The following is a 24944-nucleotide window of genomic DNA, read 5'->3' as shown; positions in this document are numbered from 1 at the left end:
TAGTTTCCAGACCAGAGGTTCACAAATATGCAGAGGTTAAGGGGTGAAACTCTACACACCTTCTTCATTCACTCATTCATTCATTTATCTTCAGTAACTGCTTCATCCTGGGCTGGGTGGTGTTTGATCCAGAGCCTACCCACTGGGTGTGAGGTGGAAATGAACACCCTAGATGGGATACCATTCACACCAACGAGCACCATTTTGAGGCACCAAGGAAGCCCACATGGATACAGGGAAAACACAGAAACTCTGCACAGCCAGTAACCTGAGCTCAGGGTCGAACCAGAGAGCCTGGAGCTGAGAGACGCTACCGTGTCACCTAGACATGTTGTGATTGATTCAAATTTGCTTCATGGTGCAAACAATCTTTATTGATCTTGATTTTCAATTTCTAAAGTCTGTATTGATCTTGGTTCAATATGACCCCATACTGGTTTCAAAATTCATCATTTTTGTCCATCATGAATAATGTTAATCAGGACTTTACGTTTTATTCCCAGTAATGTTAATTTTGTAGCATAAGAATGTGGTACCGTTGACATTTTATACATAGCAGTGGACAAAATATATAGCATTTTCCATTTTGAGTACAAGGTGCTTCAGATAGGTTTAGGATAAGTCATTTGTAATATTTGTCATGAATTCCTCTACTCTATACTAGTGCTTAGTCTTTATACTCCATGTGCTCCAGTTTATATTTTGCCATGTGCTTTTGCTTCTGGTCTAGTCTTGTCTCCACAGCTGTTCTCTGTCTGGTTCTTGATTTGTCTGGTTATTTATGCCCTGTTGTTTTGTTTCTTGTTGCGAAGTCTTATCATGCATTGTGTAGACCAAGCTTCCTAGTTTAATACTGCTTTGACCCCAGCTATGGGCATTGCTTATGATTTTTGTATTGTCCCTAAAAAACACAATTCTTCAATCCTGTCACTGCACATTTCAATAATCTATAATCCTTAAAGCACAAAGCATAAAAAAATATGACAAATAGTCTTTCAATAAGAAAAAAAAAAGAAGTACGCTTATATTTAAAGAAGTGTTTGAATAAAGAGTTAATCCACTGAGGTAAATCATTCCAACAGAAGGACGAATGAGAGGAACTGAAGTGGCTCAGAAGTGAGAGAGAAAGGGAGGGATGAAGGTGATGAGGGACATGCTGCAATATGGTGCAAGGCGAGGACGGCGGGGGTCAGTGCCTCCGTGATTGAGGTGGTAAACGCAGACTCCACTTCAGCCCAGTGTGCCGGCCAACACGCACATCTCTCAATCCCTCACTCCACGGCCCCAGGCACGTTTCCCATCACGGCCTGCATTAATGGCTACTGTTGACACACAGCCGCTGATTGAGAACGGATTGGGTTTCACTTTCATTTCCTCCCGCTCTTGCTCTCTAATTTCCAGCTCCCTAACTGCCCTTCTCATTTCCAGTGGAGCTGTGAGGACAGAGGAGCGAACAGGAAAGGAGAAAAAAAAAGCCCTTTGATGATGAAGGAATTAATTCTAAGCTTCACAGTGAGTTATGCTGGGCTTCAGAAGTTGTCGTGTCAGTTGCTTCCTGTACTGTATTAATTCCAGACATATGCTGTGGGCAAACATTTCCATAATCACATTTTTTTTAAACAATGAAAATATGGACACTCCCTTTCGTAAACGAAAATTCTACGATGAACAACCTGCAAACTAATCTTTATAAGTACCGTGATCTTTAATGGCATCCAAGACTCATAATAATTTTCTTAATATTTCATAATGAAATTGTGAGGTTTTTTTTAGTTTTTAACTTATTTCATTGAAATGTTGGTATATTTTTTACTTTGGAAAACAAGTTCGTACATTACCCACAATACCATTCAACAAAATGCGAATGGTGGTGAATCTAGCCCTCGTTTCATCTCTACCTAAGGAGAGTGATGCAGCGGCACTTAAATCCTTTAGTCTGTCCAGCTCACCTCCTCATTTGTACACTCTGCTCAAACAGCACCACTTTCATAGCTTTCACGCTACTACAGTTGTCAGTGCATTACACTTGTCATCTCATAGATTGCTAGCTAGCTGTGTTGGGTCTCAATTGCGTCTTATATCTGCACTGCATTCTGGAACTTTGAGTCCAGCGTTTGCACCAATCTCTTGCATTACTACATGTTTAATTTCTCATTAACATAATGCTGAACTTCATTGGAAAATACTAAGTGAGATAAGAAGCTCTTCTTTTTTGGTTAGTCCTTGACCTGACCTTGAGATAATGTTCCGCCGCGCCATCAGAGTGGCACACAACCACTAACTTCTCACAGGAACAATGTACATGCAGCACTAATCAACAAATTAGCAGCAGAATCGCTAAACACACCGCAAATATTCCAATATAAACATTTTAATTAGTTTTTCAGGATGGGCCTTTCCTTTCATTTTTGTTCTTCGCTTGCTGTCATATCCGATCGTTTAATAAATAAATACATACAGACTGAAGGTTTTGGCGTTTGTAGTATTAGATGGAGCTCAAATCAACCACTAAATGCTTTCAGCTCAATAACAGCGTCCACATCAATCACAGTCAGGTCTTTCCTCGTGGACAACGCGTGGCATCAAAAAGATCAATACGGGGACATTTGCTGTGAGATGAAGGTGCTGTCAACTACTCTAATCTTTATATTGGAAAAAGCTCCTTGGTGATTTCATGATCCGTTTAAAAAAACAAAAACAAATGCATGGTACCATGTGTGGCAGGATTAGGATTGATCAGGGACATGGTGAATATAGTGCAGGAAAAGAAAATAAACCCAGACGGGCCAGTTTTCTCAATTTTCTAGTCAGTTCTCTCAGCTTGATCCATTTCAATACATCATATATGAGGTAAAGACAAAGAGGGTTTTCAAAGCAGCGAAAATGTTTAAATGTAATATGAAGGATTTTCATGGCCTTATACTAGACACAGAATTTTTTTGCTATACAAGAATAAAGTCAAAATATATTTTAGTTGACTGAAATTCATCCCATTGTACAAAAATCTTATGAATGTAAACAAAAAAAAAATCATAGTTTATAGTTAGATCAACTTTGTTCTTTTCATCTGGATGTAAACTGCACTCAAAATACAAGTAAAGCTTTACATTTCTGACTTTAAAATCTTTTATATCCTCGAGTCAATAAGTCATGTCATGTTTTAGCATTAAATCTTATGTTATGACACACAGCACACACACACTTTTTTTTTGTCTCTGACTCTTAGACTAATCCATTTCTAGTGCAAATCAGAGATGGTGCTGTACAAAAGGCCCCGCTCGGCCCCGGGTTGGACGATTAGCATGCATCTGGAGCCCTGAAGTCTATCTCTGATTGGCAGACGGGAGGCTAAAGGTGGAGGCAGTGGAGAGTCCACGAGCGTTTCAAAAGTGAGGCGCAGGCTTAAGTTGTCTGACAGCACAATACCCTCGATATGAAGCATGAAAGTGCCTGGAGTGCCTCCTCTGAGCGCCCATTGGCCGAGCCACCCTGCCCTGCTGTCACATGAAAGACTGTGATGCTCTTTACCCGAGAAGGGCTAAGTCCGTTTTCCGCTTCCTCTCTTTTTCACTTCATATATTTATTTATTTTGTTTAAGCTCTTTCTCCACACTCTCAGAAATGAGAAAAGGGGGGGAATGGGGGACGATGAGCATCCTTTTTTGAGAGCCTGTATGTGTGGCTGAGGCATATCAGTCAGTGTTTGAGTGTGTGTGTGTGTGTGTGTGTGTGTGCGTGACAGAGAGAGAGAGAGAGAGAGAGAGAGCGAGAGAGAGAGAGAGAGACAGAAAGAGAGAGAGAGAGACAGAGAGAGTGATGAGTCTGCTGGGCAGCTGAGTTGAAGCCGTCACACACTGACACTTGTGATATGCATACCTGTCACACGGCAGAGCTAAAAGTCTCACAGGCAAAAAAAACCCCATGCCATTGCTGTGTGTTCCAGAGTCGTCTTTGACCTGCAACCTGCAATGCTGCCCTGACCTCTTGCTCTCAGCTCTAAACACATGAACAGTGTAAAGATTCACTGGCTCCAAGCAGTGCACTGGTGAAAAGAAGGCGTGGCCTCTGTGTGTGTCAGTCCTAGTGAAAAGAAGGTGTGGTATCTGGGTGTGTCTGTCTTAGTTAAGGAGGTGTGGCCTATGTGGCTGTCAGTACTAATGAAAGGAAGGTGTGGCCTCAGTGTTTGTCTGTCTTAGTTAAGGAGGTGTGGCCTATGTGGCTGTCAGTACTAATGAAAGGAAGGTGTGGCCTCAGTGTTTGTCCGTCTTAGTTAAGGAGGCATGGCCTATGTGGCTGTCAGTTCTAGTAAAGGAGGTAGGGCCTATGTGGGTGTCAGTCCTAGTGCAAAAAAAAGGCATGGCCTCTGTGCCTACAGTGAAAAAAGCATGTCCCCCGTGCATCTGTCCGCACCACTGAAGGAGGGGTGGCTCTTTGTCTGTCATAAATCATGTATTCAGGTACACACTGTATCGTCTCAGAAGAAGAGATACTCATCTCACTGAAACAGTGCAGCACAGAGCCTCTTATCTGTGCTGATGCTTTTTGTTATTCAGTGACTAATCCTCCACACAACTGATTCAGGATCAAAATCATCATGTGCACGCTGGTCCTGACTTTATCCCAGCTCTGACTCCACATCTCTGAGACCCTTAAATACAACTATATTCCGAAGCACCTCCTAATCACCAACGAACAAACAACTGCAATAACCTACACAGCACCTTCTTTTTGCCCCCTTCCTTTATCTGTAATAATAAAACCTCACAGGTGTAATCAGCAGCTCACACAGCACATAATACCTATATCACACAACTCGTGTTATCGCTGCTGCCTTTCCATGCTCCAGCACGTTATATATTCTGTTCATGTCTCTCGTTTTTCCCCAGGGTTCATTTGGCTGCTGGAGGTGGCAGCAGGCGACATGTGGGGCTCTCTCTCTCTCTCTCTTGCTCCCTCTCCTCTGTGTGTGTGTATGTGTGTGTGCGTGAGAGAGAGAGAGAGATGATGACTGCATTAGCACTCACCTGCTCCCTTGGTCACCACCAGTTTAGGTTTGCTGCGTGCTCCATCTCCTTTGGTGGTGTAGGCTGCCACTGTGATGGAGTAGGTGGTGTCCGGCTGCAAGCCCCCGATCACCATCTCCTGCAGCAAACACATGAAAAATAGGAGAAGGAGAGTGTAGGTGCTTAGGGTGTAAGTCATAAAAAAAACAAACCCCAAAAAACAGCTACACATCTGAGGGGAAGACTGTATGCGCTGCCACAGCTTTCATTTCACCCACCCTAACATCCACATACATTTTCTTGTTAGTTTTAGCATTACATAATTAATTCCCTGCATCATTTGGGAGGTAACAGTGATGTTTACTGGGGATAAATTCCAAACACTGGCTACAGCGTTTCCTTAAGTAAAACAGATTCTTTAAGAACCACGAGTCCTCAGGCTGTCTCTGTCTCGTGAACCTTGTAGAAAATAAGCAGAGGGCAATTAATGCAGGAGAAGCCTGAGCAAATAGCTGGGCTGAGTAATGAATTTTTGCTGAACGGCTGCTAATCTGGCTTTGGGTGGGTTGTTATTTCTCACGTAGCTGTCACTGAGGCACTAAAACAGTGCAGCTTTTCTTTTTTTCCCCCATTCTTTATTTCCAAATTATTTTTTTCTAATACTGTCTGGTTTCTTTCTTTCTTTTTTTTTATTTTTTTTTATAAATAATTTGATTACTGTAAGCCTGCTTTCATGCTAGCATTTTTTTTTCTTCAAGAAAACGTTCTGACCTGAGTGCCTCTGGTGTGCACACAAAGTAAACTGTGTAACCATAACAACACTATCAGCTAACTAACTAGCCTACCTGGATCTCTAGATCAGATTTATTATTAGTGGCAGAGCGGAATTAATAAACACTGGTTGAACTCTGGCAATGAGGGCGTTTGCCTTGATTGCCTTCGCTGTAGCTTTGGAGGCAGAAAATCAAGAGGACTTGAGTTGATGTGCGACTTGACTGTATGCACATTGCTATTTTTAGTGCAATTGCATTGAGGGATAAGCAATGCAAAGTGTCGTGATTTGCCATGCCGTGACATGTTTGAGCATGGGACAGTGAAGCAAGCTTGCAGAGGAACGATTGTGTGTGAGAGCACTTCAGTTCTGCGAGCACTGAGCACTGCACACTTCTTTCACTAAGGTCTGTGACTAAAGGTGCCATGAGCAATTCAAGGCATCTCACTGACACTACTCTGCACACTCAGATATATATAAACAAAGTCTTCAGTGATGCCACTGATTACTTAGAACTAATACTAATACTAAGAGGTTCAGTAATTGTATCAAGTGCCAAAAAAACATGTACTTGGTACATGTACTAAAAAAAAGTATTAATGCATCCCTAAAAACAACCATAGTTACCATGAAGTACCATAGTAAATTCTAGTAAACTTTCTTAATAAGTAGTGGCTGTAGAATTCACAGCATCCTGTCACTGCAGATGAGGAGATGGGGAAAATGAACGCCGGGCACGTGTGGGGAAAAGAGAAAGACAGCCAAGTGTGGGTCTGACTACAGGCTGGAACAAACAGCGCAAATAAATCATGCAAATGTGAGTGATGGGTTACTGCTGCATCCAAAAACACACAAAACAACAACAATAACAACAACAACAACACACACAAAAACCAAAAAAAAAACACTTCTAGTGGGTCAAGAGATTATTGTTTCTCTCTCTTGAGCTGTGTGACACAATATTCATATTCATGTTTCAGAGCTGCACTGCGAAACAACTCACACACACACACACACACACACACACATAGAGACATTAATGAGCTCTTGATGTTGCATCACCCCCTCTGTGCATCATCAGTGGTGTGTTCTGACTGACACCGCTGCGTGACACACTGCTCTCAGATCAAATCCAGATCAGATTCCATCTCAGCTAAGAGTGACCCTCGGTAGGGAGTGATGCAACACCACGAGTTTCAAAACCACGCAGAATACTCTGCGTCTTTCTGTACTCACGTATTCGGCTGTATCATCCGTTTCCCACTGATTCCCCCCACCCAGAGGAGAGCGCATGGGAAAGCAATTTCAGAAAGAGAAAAGGAGACATACAGAGAAAGAGAGAGAGAGAGAAAGAGAGAGAGAGATGCATGAACAGAAAGGAAGAGCACAGCACTGAAGTGGAGAGCACTCTGAAGCATGCTTGAAAAGTAGGTCGGGATGTAAAGGGAGAGGGGAAAAGATAAGGGCAGCCAATAATTTATGCTCTGTTCAAGGATTCTGCACTCTGCCTGTCCATTCTGTATGTATTCCAGCAACTGGATTTTCCCATCTGCGAGTCTACTACAGATTTGCATTAGCCATAAAGCATGCATTAATTTACAGTCACTTATGGACGTTCAGACTCATTAACACATGCTTGGATCTTGGACGGAACTTTCTTAAAGGTTCCCTTCAAAGTATCTTTGGAGTAACGTGAAGAAGTATGTGAGTGTGGCTCTCAGATATAGAAATTCTTCAGGAATAGTTTGACCTGAAATAACATTTTCCTTTTCCCTTTTGATCAGACGTTAAGACGTGCTTCGTGTTTAAATGTGCTTTTCTACTTTATGGAAACTGCAATCGCCTAAAAGATATTGTTTGGCTCAGTGATACTTAATCTGACTAATCTTTTATAACAGTAGCTCTGGCACTATTGCTGGCTGTAACTTAAATTCTAATATGTTATTGTTTCTATAGCAACCACTTGTATGTGATATTTGTATGGCAGATACTTTACGTAATCAAAGCCTAAGAATAAACAGAACATGCTGTTATTTATCAAAGACAACGCATATAATTGTTTTAAATGAGGAGACGTTTATTTAACATTTAGAGAAGGAGTCTCCAGTGTCAGAATTTTGTAACAGAGATGAAGCTGTAACTTTAGGACAGAGGAGGTTATACGTTGTGGTTTCTTGGTAAAATGAAAAGCTATGTTTATTTTTGTCTTATTAACTTATTAGCTAAAAAAGAGAGGCTTGTGAGGGAGTAACTGTTTATTGCCGCTGTAACATACATAACAACAGGAACCAAACTGTGTAAATAAATGTAACTATAAGTATGTGTTGTTCAATCGAAAGACTTTGGGACATGCTATTCATGCAACATAATCAGCTTTATATCAGTCTGCCTTTAAATTTAAATTGTGCGCCACGCCTTCTTCTGGAGTCTGTTACTGGTGCAGTGACCCCAAACTTCTGAAGAGGAAAGTGGTTCAATTTCAAGATGATGCTACAAATGCAACATGCTTTTGTCCATATTTGTAGATAACAGTACAAAACGAAACAAATGTGTTTCGGCTTTTTAACAACATTTGAAATTTGCATGTTTCATTTTCAGTTGAACTGCCTGTTATTTATTTATTATTTATTGTGAATTGTCCTTCTTTATTGTATTTTCTGTTATACACTTCATATACTTTTATACTCTCCTGCAATTTATTGTATAATGAGCTTGTCATGTGTTTTATTATCGTTTATTGAAGGGATTTTTTGTTTGTTTTTAGCTTGAACTGATTTAGACAATATTTTTAAAACAAGGTTTATGAATAAAACTGACCAAAGATTTCTCCAAACGTTCGTGTTTATGGGATAAAGTCCTCTCAGAGGCTAAGAAAGAAAAGGAAATGAAATACTATTTTGAAGCTTTTTAAACCATTTTTCATTTCTCAAATGGAGAACGTGTGACGTGTGTGTGAGCAGAGTAAGAAGTGTCTTTGGAGTGTGAAAAGAAGTATGTGTGGAGTGTTTGGAGTGTATGAGAAGTGTGTGAGGAACGTGTGTGCACTGTGAGGGCCATGTGAGTAGTATGTGGAGTGTGTGAGGGGTGTGTACCTGCGCATCAGCCAACATTACATCCTTGATGAGCGGGAGCCCACGTGCTTCACCGTTCTCCACCCGCACATAGTGCACCTGGTAACCACGGATCTGGCCGTGTTGTCGCCCGGGCAACAGCGAGCGCCACATCACCTTTAGTGCAGTGGAGTTGATCACCTCCACCTCCACTCGCCGAGGGGGTGCACCGGGAACTATGAGAAAAACAGACAGAGGTAGAATACTGCTTTTATTTGAATAAAAATCTTCATTTTATTTTAATTTAGAACTTTTTAAAAGTGTTTTATTTAAGTTAAAGTAATGGTTACATTTAAATTATAATCTGGGTTAAATTTGAGTTAGAATTCTGGTTAAAATCCTGGTTTTGAGTTAGAACCTTAGACTCCTGGTTACATGCGAGTTAAAATCCTAGTTTTATTTCAGTTAGAATCCTGCTTACAATCTCAGTTTTCTGTTTCAATCTCAGAATCCTGTTAACTATGTTCTGCCCATTGTTAGGTGCAACACCGCAGCACAATCCCTCAGCAGACAAAGGGACAAATGCAGAGAAGCTGTCGCGAGGCAGAGACAAAAGAGATCAATTCCATGTGCTACTGTTTTTTTTTTGCCTTTTTTTTTTACTGACTGCTGTTATTATGATGGAGTCATCCACCTACAGACTACTGACACCGCCGTCTCGCAGACACGGTTTCCTGATGCCTTCAGCGCAACTACCATTCGATTAGGTGAAACAAGTCTCAAATGCACTTACGGACTTAAGGGACTTTGAAATCAAATCTCTTGCCTTTACTCATACTCAAGCTGCTCCTGCTTTATCGCAGTTCTCCGCTCCCTGCTGAACAATCTACTGTCTGCCTCCTGTCGCCCCGTAGCCTCAGATCTGAGAGCTAATGAAAAATCTGTTTATATGAAGCCTTGGCGTTTAAATGGTGCCTTTACTGTGTATTGCTCTCAACAGCGGACAGGTTCTCGGTGCTGTCAATAAAACACTCATTTTGTATTTACTTTGGGGGAGAAGGAGGATGGGGTAAGATGGAAGTGTATATGTGGTAATGATTAAACTGTATAATATTCATATAATGATATGATGAAACACAACATAACTCTCATGTCAATCTCGTGTAAAATATAACCGATTCCACCTTAAACTGATTTTACCCCCCCATTACATTTACGTATCATGCATCATGATCTTTCTGCCATCCCCAGTATGTAGCGGATTGTTTCCAAATACATGTAATTACTCTCTAAAACGTCTCACTCCATGATGCTGGAATTCTTCCTGCTTTATTGCAAAACAAAGTAAAGAAACCCTGGAGGGCCCAGTGCTCCCCATCTGACCTGCCCGAGTTGCTCTATCCATGCTGGGAACCCCACCAAAACACACACATGCTCTCACATCCATCATTGAGCGTGTGTGTGTGTGCGCTAGGCAGGGTGGAGGAACTGCTGGGCATTGTGTATCGATTAGCAGCTTGTCCCCTGAACTCCAGCTGTCACTCAGCCTGGAGCACTGCTGTCGCCAGGGATGTCGGGCACAATTTCTTACAATTGGCAGCTGGCTGAAGATCATTTCAGAGCTCATAAGTTGCCTGTCTGCCTCAGTGACTCCAAGAAAGAGGGAGAAATAAAACGAGGGTGGGTAAAAGCAGCATTTTCACTTGGAGCCTACTGATCCACTAACTGACCTGAGAAGAGCCGTTATGTAGCCATTGTGTTATGCAGTAGTTTTGTGGGAATTTAAATTGCCACTCATTAGACTTTATTACTGGGAGTATGAACTAGATAAGGCTATTATATACTATCCTTCAATTACAGAGGAGTAATAGTGGAAATTTGCATATTCGATATTATAGAAACAATTGTTTCTATAAATCAACATGCCAATGTAAAAGCTAGCTAAAGATGGTGTCGGGTTCGTACCGTCCTCGTCAGTGCGGCATGTAAGCGCTACACTCTCCGGTCCCGGGCCCACAGCGGTGGCTGCAGCCACGCTCACACGGTACGATGTCCACTTCTCCAGTCGCTGCAGCATTATCTCGGTGGAGGTGGCTGGTGCTTGAAGCTCCTCTGTAGTCTCAGCTCCGACTCCGACCCCGACCCCAGCTCCGCCCCCCGCCACTGCATAGCGCACTATGTACCCCACCAGCGGGCCATTCTGGCTCTCAGAATGCGGGGGGCGCCAACTTACCAGCAGAGAGGTGGAGCTAGGGCTGGAGCATTTAACCTCCTGAGGGGGGGCGGATGGCTCTGCGCAGGCAGGGAGGAGAGGATAAGGAGGGGGGGAGGGGAAACAAAAAAACGAAAAGATGGGAAAGAGAAAAAGAAAATGATAAAAGGGAACAAACTGAACTGAAAAAACAAGCCACGACAGTACCAAACATAAGGCAAAAAAAGAGGAAGAATCAACTGATTCAAAGGGCAAATGCAAATGGGAACAGAAGAGGAATGTAACATGACATGCATAATAATGAAGTATAAAACCGGGCTCATTTTAAAAGGTTGGCTAGACCACAGGACTTCGTTTCACAGCTGAGGTGCTGAGTAACGGATATAGTAGGCAGTGACTGTCCTGCACATCATACTTTAATTGCTAGTGATGCATCAATATCATTTTTTCAGACGGAGTACACGCAACTGGTTTTTAGTACTTATCAACACCAATAAAAGTGAAAAACCTATTCAGTATTAATCAATTGAGGACATTACAGAATATTTTATTTAGCTCTGTTTATGTTTCTCCATGGCTTTCAGGCTCATTCTTTCTAAAACAGTCTAGTTGTTTTTAAATAAAATGCGCTACCTAGCTACATGATTTAGCTTGAATTGAGCGACCAGGGTTGCAGTGGAGAAGACGCATTATAATTGTGTAAGAATACCTCATTATTAGGGACCGACAGCCGCTGATTGTCAACAATATACTGAGCTGACAATGCGCACTAGGCTTGTGTAATGATATCAAAGCATTTTTGTGAGTACAAGTAAATAAGCACCGATACCTGATACCAGTATTGGTATCGATGTTACCTTTTACATTAGACTGTGATCACTTGATACAAGGCAAGATCTTATCTGGCCCTGAGGAAAATTCTGTCCTGGTTTGTAAGTGTCTGGATGAATGTGTGCTGTTTGTGGTTTATATTACAACTACTACATGTATGAGGCTCTGAATTGATATGATAACTTTGTGGTAATCTTATTAAGTCATACAGCCTGTGATCTCTGAAAGACCAGAGATGATGGGCTCCAACCTCATCAGCCTACCTGCAGTGGCTGGTTAATGTGCTAAGTGTATTTTATACTGCAAGGCTATGTGCTGGTGTTTCTGCCAAAAATACTTTTTTGCTTTGCAAAAAAGAAAAAGGAAAAAAGGAGCCCAGCTAATTATCAAAGTGACAGTTATTTCTGTTTGTGAAGGAATGTGATCAACTCAAAGGACAAACAAATGATAAGGGCATTTTGCAGAAAACAAATCAAGAGACAGCATGATTTGAATTTCAAACAGAACACCTTGTGGAAAAAAAGCTTAAATTAATTCAAATGCAACTAGGGGATTACAGGAAAATGAATTCCTTTGCAAAATAAATGACTGAAAAGAAGAAAAAAAACACACTAGGATCCAAAATGTCAACTCATAAGATACATGGAAAGCTGCTGGGCTTCAAACTGAAAATAAGACCATCAAAAACAAAGCAAAACAAAACAGCAACATTGTTTTACATCATACGTACCTGGCTTCCATCAAACAAACTTTTTTTCTCTCTTTTTTTTTTAAAGACTTTCTTACCACAAGCACCCAACTACAAGGAAGCAATATTCCCTGAGCCGGTGGGTATCAACTCTCCCCTTCTTTACAAAACCTCTCAGCCGAATGCTGGATCAGTGCACAGGAGACCGCAGCTGGATTGATTTGTGGTATATTCGAGGCATGTCCAGACTTTAGATGTAAAGATTTGAGCTTTGGCTTGATTTGTGGTGCTCAGAGGGGGAGAACTGTCCCAGTGCTTTAGCTAGGACTGCACAGTACTTTACACTGCTTACACTATGTTGAGGGTCCACATGGCTGAGAGAGAGAGAGAGACACTGGCTTTTTGTTCCCCTCCATCTATTCAGATTCCCACCCTCATCTACATCTATACCCTCCAAATCCCACTGTCTGGATCCCGCTTCACTGCTGATCTAAATGTCAATGTCTACTTTTGTATAGCATTTATTTATTTATTTTTACATCCTTTCTTATTCACTATAATGCTGTGTCCAGCTTGCTTTTGCTCATGGATAAGTAAGACATCTGAGTTAAATGTGAATTTGTGGCCATTTGTATTATATTTGTAGCTTCTATCAATGCCTTATGTTACATAGGAAGCTCAGTTGCTTTATTTATCACAAATTAGTTTACCTTGTAGGGCTTTACCACACTGTTACCCTCGGTCATATCTTGTCATAATATTTATGTATTTCAGTAAGCAATCCCAGGTATATAATCCCATGTTATATTTTAAGTTGCCTTTGGGGGTACAAATGTCACTCTTTTATTAATAAAAACATCTGTTCAGCATTATGTCAAATAGAAATGTCAAATAGATGGGCTAATTGAATTATTCCAGTACATTAAAAAACCTACTGCAGTTAAGCTAAGTATGAGGCTAAACTGCTTGTTTGGCTAAACATGAAGGATTTCAAATCTGACGTTATGATTTGAGTGAATGCACTGTGATGGCCCTGGCAGCTTTGTGATATAATCTCTAGGTGTAACCATGCATGATGCCCTATAGCTGACTGGACTTGAAATGACATGAACTGGGATTCTTGTCTGTTGCCATTTATCCGTATCTATCCCCCAGACATCAGGAGCACTATCAGGAGCAGGGTCTCTGGATCTCAGTTTGTGGACCCTCCATGAGCACGTCTGAAGTCAACGCAACTGTCGGAACATTTTTTTTTCTCTCCAGAAGGTCAACGTTCTGGCCACCCTTCTGACCGGCTCAAGAGTGTCTATCTCTCTAACCCCCAAAAATGAAATCACCTCCCCTTGTCTTTAAAAGAGAAAACAATCAGCCTTTTAAGTGTGTATGAATAACAATACACCCAGACTATTCTGATAAGTTGTATTGCTATGCTTTGGTTTGGGAGATGTGTGGGGGTGAAAAAGTACTCTTTGCCTGTCAGTGAGGTCTTTGCTTTGTTACTACAGACTCACAGCAGCCTACAACCATGGCCTCCAGATACACACTGTACTTCAAGTTGATCGTCTTTAAACTACACACTGTACCACAGAGGAAAAGATACACAATGTACAAGATTGACCCTGCTTCCTCGTGTTTCGGAAGAAATCCACGCTGCCGCTTTGTCTGGAAATGAGCTTTGCATGCTGAGCATAGGAATGAATAGAAAGCTTTAACCTTAATGGCCGTTAGGTCTTAAGCATGTACAAGTAATCAAGCAGTCGTCTCATTACGGTGAGATGTGTGGTGACTGTTCTGATGCATTGTGAGTGTGTGTGTAATGAAAAAGGCTGCAGTTCTGTACTGAGGTAATTGGAACTATATTTAGCAGAGAGAGAAAGAGAGAAAGGATGAGAAGGAAAAAGAGATGACTCTTCTATCTCTTTGCGTTATCTCTCTGCAGCTGGCAGTTTGTTTTTGCGCTTAGTGAGGCTGTACTCAAGAAAGACAACCTCTCTTTATTCCTCTGGCTCTACGATCCATTAGAAGCGAAGCAGGAAAGCTTTGTCTTGAGCTCTACGCAGGACTGCAGGCAACTTCTGTCAGGACAAGCCTGTTCGATCTAAATTCTAATCTGAACTATTGTGAGGAAAACGGAAGCACGGCAGGAGCTCCATCCATGTGTGTGACACGTGGACAACCGGTAGCATGTGGAGGAAGAAGTGATTTCCCTCTGGCCTGCGTTTCTCGCTATTGAGCTTTGTGGGTGTACCACAGTGATTTATGGAAGACAGGTCACACGTCCAACTGCAGACGTGCGGGTCATCTATCACACGATAAACGGGCTACACAGTCCTAGAGTGACTGTTTAGACTTGAGACAGACAAAACAGAAGCAGTGTAAGAGGATCTTAAGATCTTATGGGTCTTAGATGCAGAAGTACATTTGGTCAAAATGCTGACTGAGAAATTTGACAATAATTAAGTTAGTTTTAGGCTTGTTAAATGTTAACATTGACATTAAAAGTACATGAAGTGCGGCAACAGAGTGGACTTCTTCCAAACAGCGAGCACTTACCTCTGAGGAACTCACAATAGAATGATTTGTTTGTGTGTTTTGGATGCTGTTTTGTACAGGACTGACTGTTCGACTGTCACCTTCCTGACCTCTCTCACAGTGACTCCATCTTTTTATTTTGGTTTTCTGCTTGAGCGAGGGCTCTCTGAGAGCCAAATCGTCCATCTGCAAGGCCATGAAAGGCGTGATAGGCCAGAGCGGAGGCCTCCAGAGCACCACAGTCCCAAGCAGAAGGCTAAAACTGTCCCCCAGAGATACTTACTCTCACCTTTAGTTTAATGGATTTGCTTTGAGAATGCTACATGCTGTGCTGCTGGGGAAGTTGGAAAGGGCTGGGGTTGCTGACTGTTGTAGCAAAAAGGGAAAAGAAAACCCAGTTGTGGGCAAGGGGACTCACTGAAAGCTGTCTTCTTTTGTGAAGTGAACCATATGTGTCTCATAAAAAAATCATACAGTGAAACAACAACAAAAAAGGAGAAAAAAGCAAACTAAAATCTCTCCAAAGTATCTTTAACTGACACTGAAAGAAATAAAGAAAACCCAAGTGACACTAAGCCATACAAATGGAAGCTTTGGTTTCATTTTAGCAGGAAAGAAATATATGAAACATATAAATATATATATACATATATCACACACATATGTTGTGATGAAGATATATTAAGACCATATAAAAACAAACAAACAAACAAAAAACAAACAAAAACACCAAAGCACAGACACATATTGAGATGGGGAAGGTGGACATACACAGATTAGTCATGCCTGGCCAGGCCTGGCCAGTGTTCAGGGAAGGGAAGTGTTAACAGGATCCCTATAGCACCCCCATCAGGCAAGTGAGGAGTGCTGCATGCAGCCCGTGATCTCTAATGTTCAAGCTTTTACAGTGTGTGTATCTGCTGTGGCTTTTTGCTTCACCACACACACCCCACTGGTAGAAACAGAAAATGTTTTAAACACTGCTGGCTCCTGCTGCCATGGCTTTCTTTTGCTGCCTTCATTTTTGTTTTAAATTTTGGCTAATTTATGCTGACAGCTCTGAAACCACAGGCATCCAAACACCACACAAGAGACTGGCTCTCGGGCCGTCTTAAAGATGTGCAATAAGAACTGAATATTTGATCACTTAAATTGGGTATCTACTCCAAATGATGAAGTCAGGGAGTGAGTGTGTATTTTTAGCTGGAGGTTGTGAATAATTCACTGGTCTTCCTGACATGCACGCCGCCTAGCAGCAGGGCTTCGGCGGCCGCCGACTGCGAGGCCTTCAGTCCGACTCAGCGAGAGAGAGCAGACGCAGAGGAAAGCCATAGCACACACTGGAGTCAATGACATTTTGTGCATTTTGGTCACAAACGAGAAAAGGTGCACTAGCTGTTCGTGAATGAAAAGAAGGAAGAAGAAAACAGGTGACCATATTGATTTGTTCGTTTCACATTTAGGAAAACGTGAAGTACAAACAGCAGCAGAAAAAAAAAACTGAAAAAAAAAACTGTGGAGCCAGTGGTACCACCCTCGCAAGAAGGCACACGAATCCATTAAACTAAATACCAATCTAATATTTATCATATTGTTCATGAATCTCTACCTACATGTTGCTTAAAAAAATAACGAAATAAAAACTAGGCTTGTGCAGTATAACTTATTGATAGTTTGTGAGGATCTTTCACTTTTCACAGTGTCCAGTAACATTTACTCCAATTACAGTTGCAATAAAAATTATTCAACCCACACTGCAAATCAGGTTTATTGTCAAAATTGACAGCAATTGAAATTGAAAAGTTCAACACATGCTTCAAGTGGTTTCCAACTTGCAAAATGCAACTTATAATGATTTCTTCAGTTTCAAAATGATTCAACCACCTGAATAGAATCCCTCACAACAGCACAAATATGCAAAACAGTTGTTGTCTCAAGCACACCTGACGCAACTAATCAAGGGCTTCATTAGTTGCACTAGGTGTGCTTGAGCTGGAACACATGAAATACCTGAATTAGCTAGGGGCAGAAAATAAATGAAATACCTGGACGGGGCAGAAAATAAATGAAATACCTGGACGGGGCAGAAAAAGGAAGGCATCTATGGCTGTAAGCAGATTTCTGAGAAGGCAGGTTGTGAAAAACCCTCGAGTAACTGCAAAAGACCTGCAGCAAAACTTGGTGGCAACAGACACTGAGGTTTCAGTGAGCACAGTAATGCACGTACTAAACGCAGAAGGTTTCCATGCCAGAACTTCAAGATGTCCAAAAGCACAAGAAAAGCCAGCTGAAAATCATATATATAAGCCACAGAAGTTTTGGGCTTCTGTTCTGTGGAGCGATGAAACAAAACTGGAACTTTTTGACACAATAGATCAGCGGTATGTCTGGAGAAAGAAGAAAGAAGAAAGAACACTCTGTCCACAGTCAAGCATGGTGGTGGCTCGGTGATGCTCTGGGGCTGCTTTGCATCCTCTGGCACTGGAAACCTGCAGCATGTTTAAGGCAAGATGGATACATTGAAGTATCGGGAAATCCTAGGAGAAAACTTCATACCGTCTGTGAGGAAGCTGAAGATTGGGCGTCATTGGAACTTCCAACAGGACAATGATCCCATGCTTACCTCAAATTCCACCAAGGCTTGGTTTCAGAAGAAGTCCTTGAAGATTCTACAGGGCCATCACAGTCACCTGACTTGAACCCCATATAAAATCTCTGGTGGGTTTTGAATAAGGCCGTTGCAGCACACAAACCCAAGAATATTACTGAACTGGAGGCCATTGCTCATGAGGAATGGGCCAAGATTCCTCAGGAACGCTGCCAGAAGCTATGCATCTCGTTTGCAGCAGGTCATAACAGCAAAACGTGCTCTACTAAGTACTAAAGATGCTTACCATGAAGGGGTTGAATAATTATGAGACTGGAGAAGTCATTATAAGTTGCATTTTCAGTTGAATTAGGGGAAATAAGCATTCAATGTGTTGAAATATTTCAATTGCTTTTGGTTGATTTGTTCACTGCAAACAGCTGACAGTCTGTCAATTTTGGCAATAAGCCTGATTTGCAATCGGAGTTGAATAATTTTGATTGCAACTGTATATTACGTTATACTGTATTATATTATATTACCTATAAAAAAGTAAAAGTTTGCCAACTCATGAATTTACTCTTTTTAAATGTTTTTTTTAAAATAAGATTTTACTCTCAGTTGACATTTTTTGTTGTTAGTTTTGCACTTACTATTAAATAGCTTGTTACAATAACTTTTCAATCACCTCTTTATGAATCCATCAGTTGTGACTGTAATTGCCGAAAGAAAATGGCAGACCTGGTGCAAAGAATAAGTGTCTGGCAATTTTTCGGATTCAAATCAATGAAAAGGGTCGACCACCTAATATGAATGAGGTGCAAAATTGTTAACAGAAGACACAAAGGACAGTATCACTATGAATCTGTGGAATCACCTAAAATCATACGTTTGACATGTTTTACTACTTGTATTTTCCGGTTTTATTTTTGTGTCTTATTGATAATCAGTTCCAGACAATTAAATCGTTAAATCAATTTTTTTTTTTTTTTAAACAGTAAATCAATATTGCACAAGCCTAGTGAATTCACAGACTGAAATGAAAGGCATAAAAAGTCAGCTTGTTATTGGGAAAGAATAATCAGTAATTACATTCACATTAATCAATTATTGTTTTGTGGCATACATTTAATTACAATGTAATAGACATACTGTTATTCCAAAGCATTAAAATCTCTGGTAAAATCTGTGAGAGCTGAAACACATAAACACACAGTAATATACAGTAGAAAAAACCTGAGCGGTTCTTTCTGTCAGCCACTGTAAATCTCTATTCAGAATACATATTTAGTAGTGTCAGATTTAAAGGGCTAGGCAAAGTGTGTGTCCCTAAAACATTTCCACTTCGGATGGCCATACAGGAGATGCACGCACAAACACACACACACACACACACACACACACACACACACACACACACACACACACACGCTGTTAACATTTACTCTTGACATTTACAATGCCCTGGATTTGGGGACTTTGGTGAGGGATACACACCCTGCTCACAAACAGAGTTACTTTGTCTGGTCACATATAATGCTTGGAATAAACATGGCCAGAGCCATTTCACAGTCAAAACATCACACTGCATAGGTGTCCATTTCTGAAAACAAACAGTAACAAGAAAGTAAAAGAGGTACATACTGGCCTGGGATGTCTTCTGAAAGATTTCGTTGGTGAAGGCACCAATGCCTTTGTTCGAAATAGCCGCCAGGGAGAAGTAATACTCTGTGTTCGCTCGCAGACCCTCCACCACATAGGACGAGGTCGGGCTGAATGATTTTGTTACCTATTTGTTGGGGAAGATTAAGTGAAATGTGAAATTGAATGATATGTTACATAGAACTTTGTCCAATGTTCATTGGGCTTTGTCCATTACCCTGCATTCACACTAATAAGTAACAGTTACTATACGTTCACCCTAGTGAGTGGTGTGTAGTTTGTCTCTTGGGGGTGTGTAGCAAACACTACTGTTGCTGCATTTGGGTGTAGTCAGAGCAGTAGACAATATGCATAGCCTACAGCCCACTATATAAATATTACACACCACTTCTGTTTAAAATGTATTTAAGTTTGATTTATGTGTTAAATAATAGGCTTTTTTATTAACTTCTTTGACACATTAGTAAAGCAAGGTAACTGTACTAATCATGTGCATTCACCAGAGGCACCAACCATCTTCCAAGCTTTATTTTTCTTCATACTCCCTCTATGCACATGTATATGTGCCAGGGGAAAATGAAACCATGGTTTTCATTCCATTTTTTTGCATGTCAAACAGAAAAATGGGAACTAATTGCAGGCTCTAAAGAATGGGAAACTGAAGAAATGTCAGACCACACAAGCCATGTGATTGGTCTCAGGAATCAATCAAGCCAGTTGTTTGGATTTGTCACTATACTGTGTCATACCTAATTTGCATAGAATTGAGAAAATATAATTTCACATGCCACTTGTTGCTGAAATTGCTGCTCTGTTGCACGCATATATAGAAAATAACGGATAGGCTCTGTTGCTTGCTATTGTAAATGTAGGGTGAACCATTTTTCTTTCATTTTTGTGTCAAACAATGTGTTTAATCAGAACTAAAGCCTATAGTTTAAGTTATAAGTGCAAAAAACTGGGGGTACATTGAACAATGTGTTATAAGATGGTCTTAGCTAGTCATTTGAATTTGTCACTTTACCGCATTATAACTAATTAGCATTAAACTGAGGAAAAATGTGTGTCAATGTGCTCAATCAGAGCTCCTTAGAAAATGAACGGCTCTCCTGTCACTTTTTTTGATTTGGCAGTGTGAACACAATCTTGGAGAAAAAAAAAGAAGCTAATTGCCCTGTAATATTCCTGTAGTTTGAAGTTCCTGCTTTGGCATCACAATAATTCTAACGCTCACAATAAAACACTATCAAGTTTATACCACACAGCTGTTGAAATCTCAATTCTGATTTGTTAGAAGGTGTTTATTAATTTTCTATGAATAAGAGCAGCTCTGACAGTTTTGATTTCAGCAGCTACAAATCACAGATTTATATTAATGCACTTATTCTAAAACACCACTGTTTCTACAGTAACAACTAGCACAGAAACGTTTACTCTACATAAACAGATTTAATGTAAGAGTAAGTAATAAGAAAAACTAGCAAATTTTGTCCATTTTCATTAGATGTAATGGATAAAAAGTGATATAAGAGGAATAAAACACTTTGTGATGTGCTGTTATAGGAACATAATCAATTTTGGGGTGATAACAGTAACTCATACCACCATGTCGGTGATTATTTTCCTATAACAGCACGCCCTGGAGTGTTTTGTTCCTTACATATTGCATAGAAATGATAAAATCTAATGCACCTGACTCCCTTGACTGCCTTCTTTATAACGAAGCTCATAACTGATGATCCCCTCTTTGTCGAATGCTGGCTCCCAGGTCAGCTCAATGCTGGTGTCCGACACCTCCCCAATCTGAAACTTGGATGGCTGTCCAGGAACTAAGAGACAACCCAGAGTGACCGCATGACACATAGGCCATACAACAACACAACACAACAGCATGCTCAGTACACTCATGGTTCATAAAAATATAGCTTCTATAACAAGCTATCATAAAAAAAACAACAACAAACAAACAAGAAACCAAGAACACAACAGACCTCCTTGTAGCACTTTGACGTGAATGGAATCTGAAAATGGTCCGTCTCCTACTGAGGTAAAAGCCAGCACACGGATAGTGTAGGTCTCAGAGGTTACAAGGTTCTGAATTGTCGTGATTGTGCTGTCTTGCACGTTGTGGATTTGCCACATGCTCATTGGCTGAGACGGGTCCATGGTGTAGTAAACACGGTAGCCCTTGATTTGGCCATTGGGCTCCTCTGGCTCTTCCCAGCGCACCATCATGGTGCTGTGGGAGATGATCCTGGCCTGGATGTTCCGGGGAGGACTGGCAGGAGCCTGCTCCCCCGTTCTGGCTTCCACTGGTTCGCTGGCTGGACCCTGGCCGATGGTGTTCACGGCGGAGACCCGGATCTCATACTCAGTGTTGGGTGAAAGGCCGCCAATACTATAGCGAGTGGTAGTGATGGAGTCCATGGTCTCGAACTTGCTGTCTGGGATTTTGGCACGGTACTGAATGATGTAATAGGAAACAGGCTCGGGGTTGCCACTGTCCCACGTGATAGTGATGCTGGTGGCTGTAGTTTCAGTAACGACTGGTGTACCTGGAGGCTTGGGCAGGGCTACAGGAAGGTAAATAGAAAATTTTTAATTTACCAACAAGGATCTTATGCAAATCTTCATTATGCAAATGGGATTTAATCCAAAGAACTCGTGGTAAAAAGAGCACAGAGTACAATTAACATTAGCCGCCAAAGTTACACAAAGTTTGAATGGGGGCTGACAGCATAGGTTTTACCTATTGCGAAAGAAATATATTGAAATATTTTCCTGATTTTAAGTTTTTCAATGCTTGAAAAGGTTCAACAATCCAAGTGACAAGCATGTCTCCTCTTACATTTAACAATGACTTGGGACACAGCCTCGATGATGCCCAGACTGCTCATGGCCACGCAGGTGTAGTTGGCAGACTCATGCACGCTGTTCAGTTCCAGAACGTTCCGTCCGACTGGCATGTCATCCTCCGGTGTCAGGTCCTCCGAGTTAAGCATCCACTTGACATAAGGCATGGGTGAGCCCACTGCCACGCAGGTGATGTTGATGCTGCCGCCTGGCATGATCTCATGATTGGTGGGCAGGATGGAGAATCGAGGGGGCACACGCCGGACTGCAAATGCCCAGAGAAGGAAGAAAAACAAGAAAAAAGAGAGAAAGAGAGGTGACAAGACAGGGCGATGAAAATGAGTCCTTCTTTAGAACACAGATGTTGTCTAAAGAGAGGACGATAAATCATAAAAAGTGAGAACAAACTCTAAAATTGTGTAACTCAAAATAAGGATAACGTAACTAAACTAACAGAACTGCTTCACCAACAATATATATTGACATTAAAGCAACAAATTCATGGCAACAAGGTTCCAGTGACTAATATATGACCCATCACAACACATTTAATTACACAAAAATCTATTATGAGTTTCTCATCTTTCAACCTGAACCTCTGTGTGTAAACTGCATGCAAAGCAATTAAATATGAGTAGGAAAATAAAGTAGAGTGCTGAAAGAGTGCTTTCAGTGCTCTACATCATGTGCAGCTGAGCATGAAGTGGCTCATGAAGTAGGGAGCTTCTCCTACTCGATAGAAACTTTCAGTATATTAGGAACATTATGTAAACTGATCTAATTTCAGCTTACACTTGAAAAAAACATGTTTGTGACTTCATGTATATGCAAACTAGTCCATTAACTAGGGAGTAAAGATGAGAAACCTTAATCAGATTTTTGTGATCAAGGGTAGATCAACTGGACAAAGCCTCTTGGAGATTTGACACGGTTCCATTGATAGATGCAGCTATCATTTTCACAGACATCATGCAGAAAAAGGTAAGAGAGAAAAAACTCAACAGTAAAGTGGAAAAAAACAAACCAAATAGAGATTTGAGTTTAAAATGCATAGAGGAATGTAACTCAAAGGTCGCTAGCATGCCCAGACAAAGACGACTGAGGAGGAGGAAGAGGAGAAGAAGAAAGGAAAGGCGGAAGGGATAGAGAACTCGCACAGAGAACGAAGAAGAGGAAGAAGAGGAAGGAGAACGAGGAGAGAGGGGGAGGGAAACCCACTTCAATGCTGACAAAGTTTCGTTTTTGTCACTGGCCAGTCGGACTGAATGTAACAGGAGCGTTGCCACATTGCAGTCAAGGCCAGAAGCCGAAACGCAAAGCAATTTTTTTTTTGGAGAAAATTGTTTTTGTCAAAAAAAAAAAAACGACATCGGAAAAGTAGCTGATTGTAACTCAACTAGCCATGGATATAAAAACAAAGGGTTACTTACAAAACTCAAGCAACGAAAAATAGACAGGAAATAAACTAGTCTACAGTGGGAACATTTAAGAACTTGTACAACAAGGGCTGTGAAAGCCACACATGAAACTCAGGATGAGTGAGGATGGCATGGAAAGCAAACAGACAAGAGGGGGCGGGGCTTTTATGAAGAAATTTGGGTTGGCCAGACTGTGGACAATGGTCGTTTCATAACCTGTCCAATTCTTCAGTTCTTGGTAACCTTGAATTGTGTCTTTTGGATGAATGTGGGCTATTCATTGAAATATTTGTGCAAAAATTCATCCTTGGGGATGTTTCCTGAAGGACAAGGATGGATATGGATAATCCAATACTTACACTGTACAAAAGAGAGGATCAGGGTGAACATACAATATACAGTATGTGCTTAAACATTACGAAAGTTGCGCTAAATGTGGAGTTTGGGACTTCTGGACTTGGGAAAGGGTCTGGAAGGAGCTGCGGCATACGTATTCCAATGAGAGAGTGAGAGTAATAGAGAGAGAGAGAGAGAGAGAGAGAGAGAGAGAGAGAGAGGGAGAGTGAAAGAGGAGCATGGAGGTTGAAGTGCTAGGGCTGATTAAAAAAATAAAGAAATTAAAAGACAAAGACACGAAAAGGACAGCGTCAACAGGTGGAGACAGACTCGGGCAGCAGAATAACAGACATTAAGGGATGGACAGACTGTGATGAACCTTTTCTACATTTACTTGGGGCATGAAACAAGACATGGGCAGATAAGAAGGAAGCAAGAGGAAAGAGGACACTGAGGAGACCTGGTCCAACTCGGGCAGAAATTACAGCTCTCAGTGGGTTTGGCTTTTCCCACAGAGGGGCTTGAAATACAAGATTCAACTCCCACCAGCATTTTAAAAGCGTCTAAATCCTTCAGATCACAATCATGTTTATAATTACTTCTTAGAATAAAATGACCTTTTAAGGTCTTTGTTGGGACCTTCTAAAGCAGGATCATCAATTCCAATACTGTGGGGTAATTAGGTGATTTGATTTCTCAAAGACACGACTTAATTATCAGGCATTCATGAAAATGACTAAACTGTCTTGAACTCTGGCTCTCCAAGACCGGAATTGATGATTTCTCTTCTATGATCTGTAATAACTGATATTAAGATAGAAAGCTAATCAACATTTTACAAGTTATTATTATATATTTAAGTGTATTGGCTTACAAATGTACATATGTGCTTTTCAAAGAAGCATAATGTTATACAATAATACTTTCCTTTGAATGTTCAAGTAAAAACAAATCACACATACCCAACAATTTTTGAAAAAAGGTGAAAGGGCAGCCCGTAT

The 24944-nt window shown here is 41.0% G+C and overlaps 1 protein-coding gene across 11 annotated transcripts in view; it reads right to left on the bottom strand.

The window, feature by feature from the left end:
• The window catches only part of ptprsa (protein tyrosine phosphatase receptor type Sa), a 269054-nt gene that overhangs the window by 56193 nt on the left and 187917 nt on the right, over window positions 1–24944 (bottom strand). For 8 of the 11 annotated variants that reach the window (XM_053683034.1, XM_053683035.1, XM_053683033.1 and 5 more), the window contains 8 exons: window positions 22185–22454; window positions 21328–21909; window positions 21029–21165; window positions 19319–19463; window positions 10790–11116; window positions 8867–9060; window positions 7011–7037; window positions 5024–5141 (listed from right to left, as the gene is read on the bottom strand). In XM_053683034.1, the coding sequence (XP_053539009.1) occupies window positions 5024–5141; window positions 7011–7037; window positions 8867–9060; window positions 10790–11116; window positions 19319–19463; window positions 21029–21165; window positions 21328–21909; window positions 22185–22454 (1800 nt within the window). The remainder of the gene's footprint in view (window positions 1–5023; window positions 5142–7010; window positions 7038–8866; window positions 9061–10789; window positions 11117–19318; window positions 19464–21028; window positions 21166–21327; window positions 21910–22184; window positions 22455–24944) is intronic. The other 3 variants (XM_053683038.1, XM_053683039.1, XM_053683042.1) reach the window with 1 other exon arrangement.

The sequence above is a fragment of the Ictalurus punctatus genome, chromosome 10, assembly GCF_001660625.3.
Source record: "Ictalurus punctatus breed USDA103 chromosome 10, Coco_2.0, whole genome shotgun sequence".
NCBI lineage: Eukaryota > Metazoa > Chordata > Actinopteri > Siluriformes > Ictaluridae > Ictalurus > Ictalurus punctatus.
The sequence above is the reverse complement of the archived record's forward strand: the minus strand, read 5'-3'. Positions and strand labels throughout refer to the sequence as shown.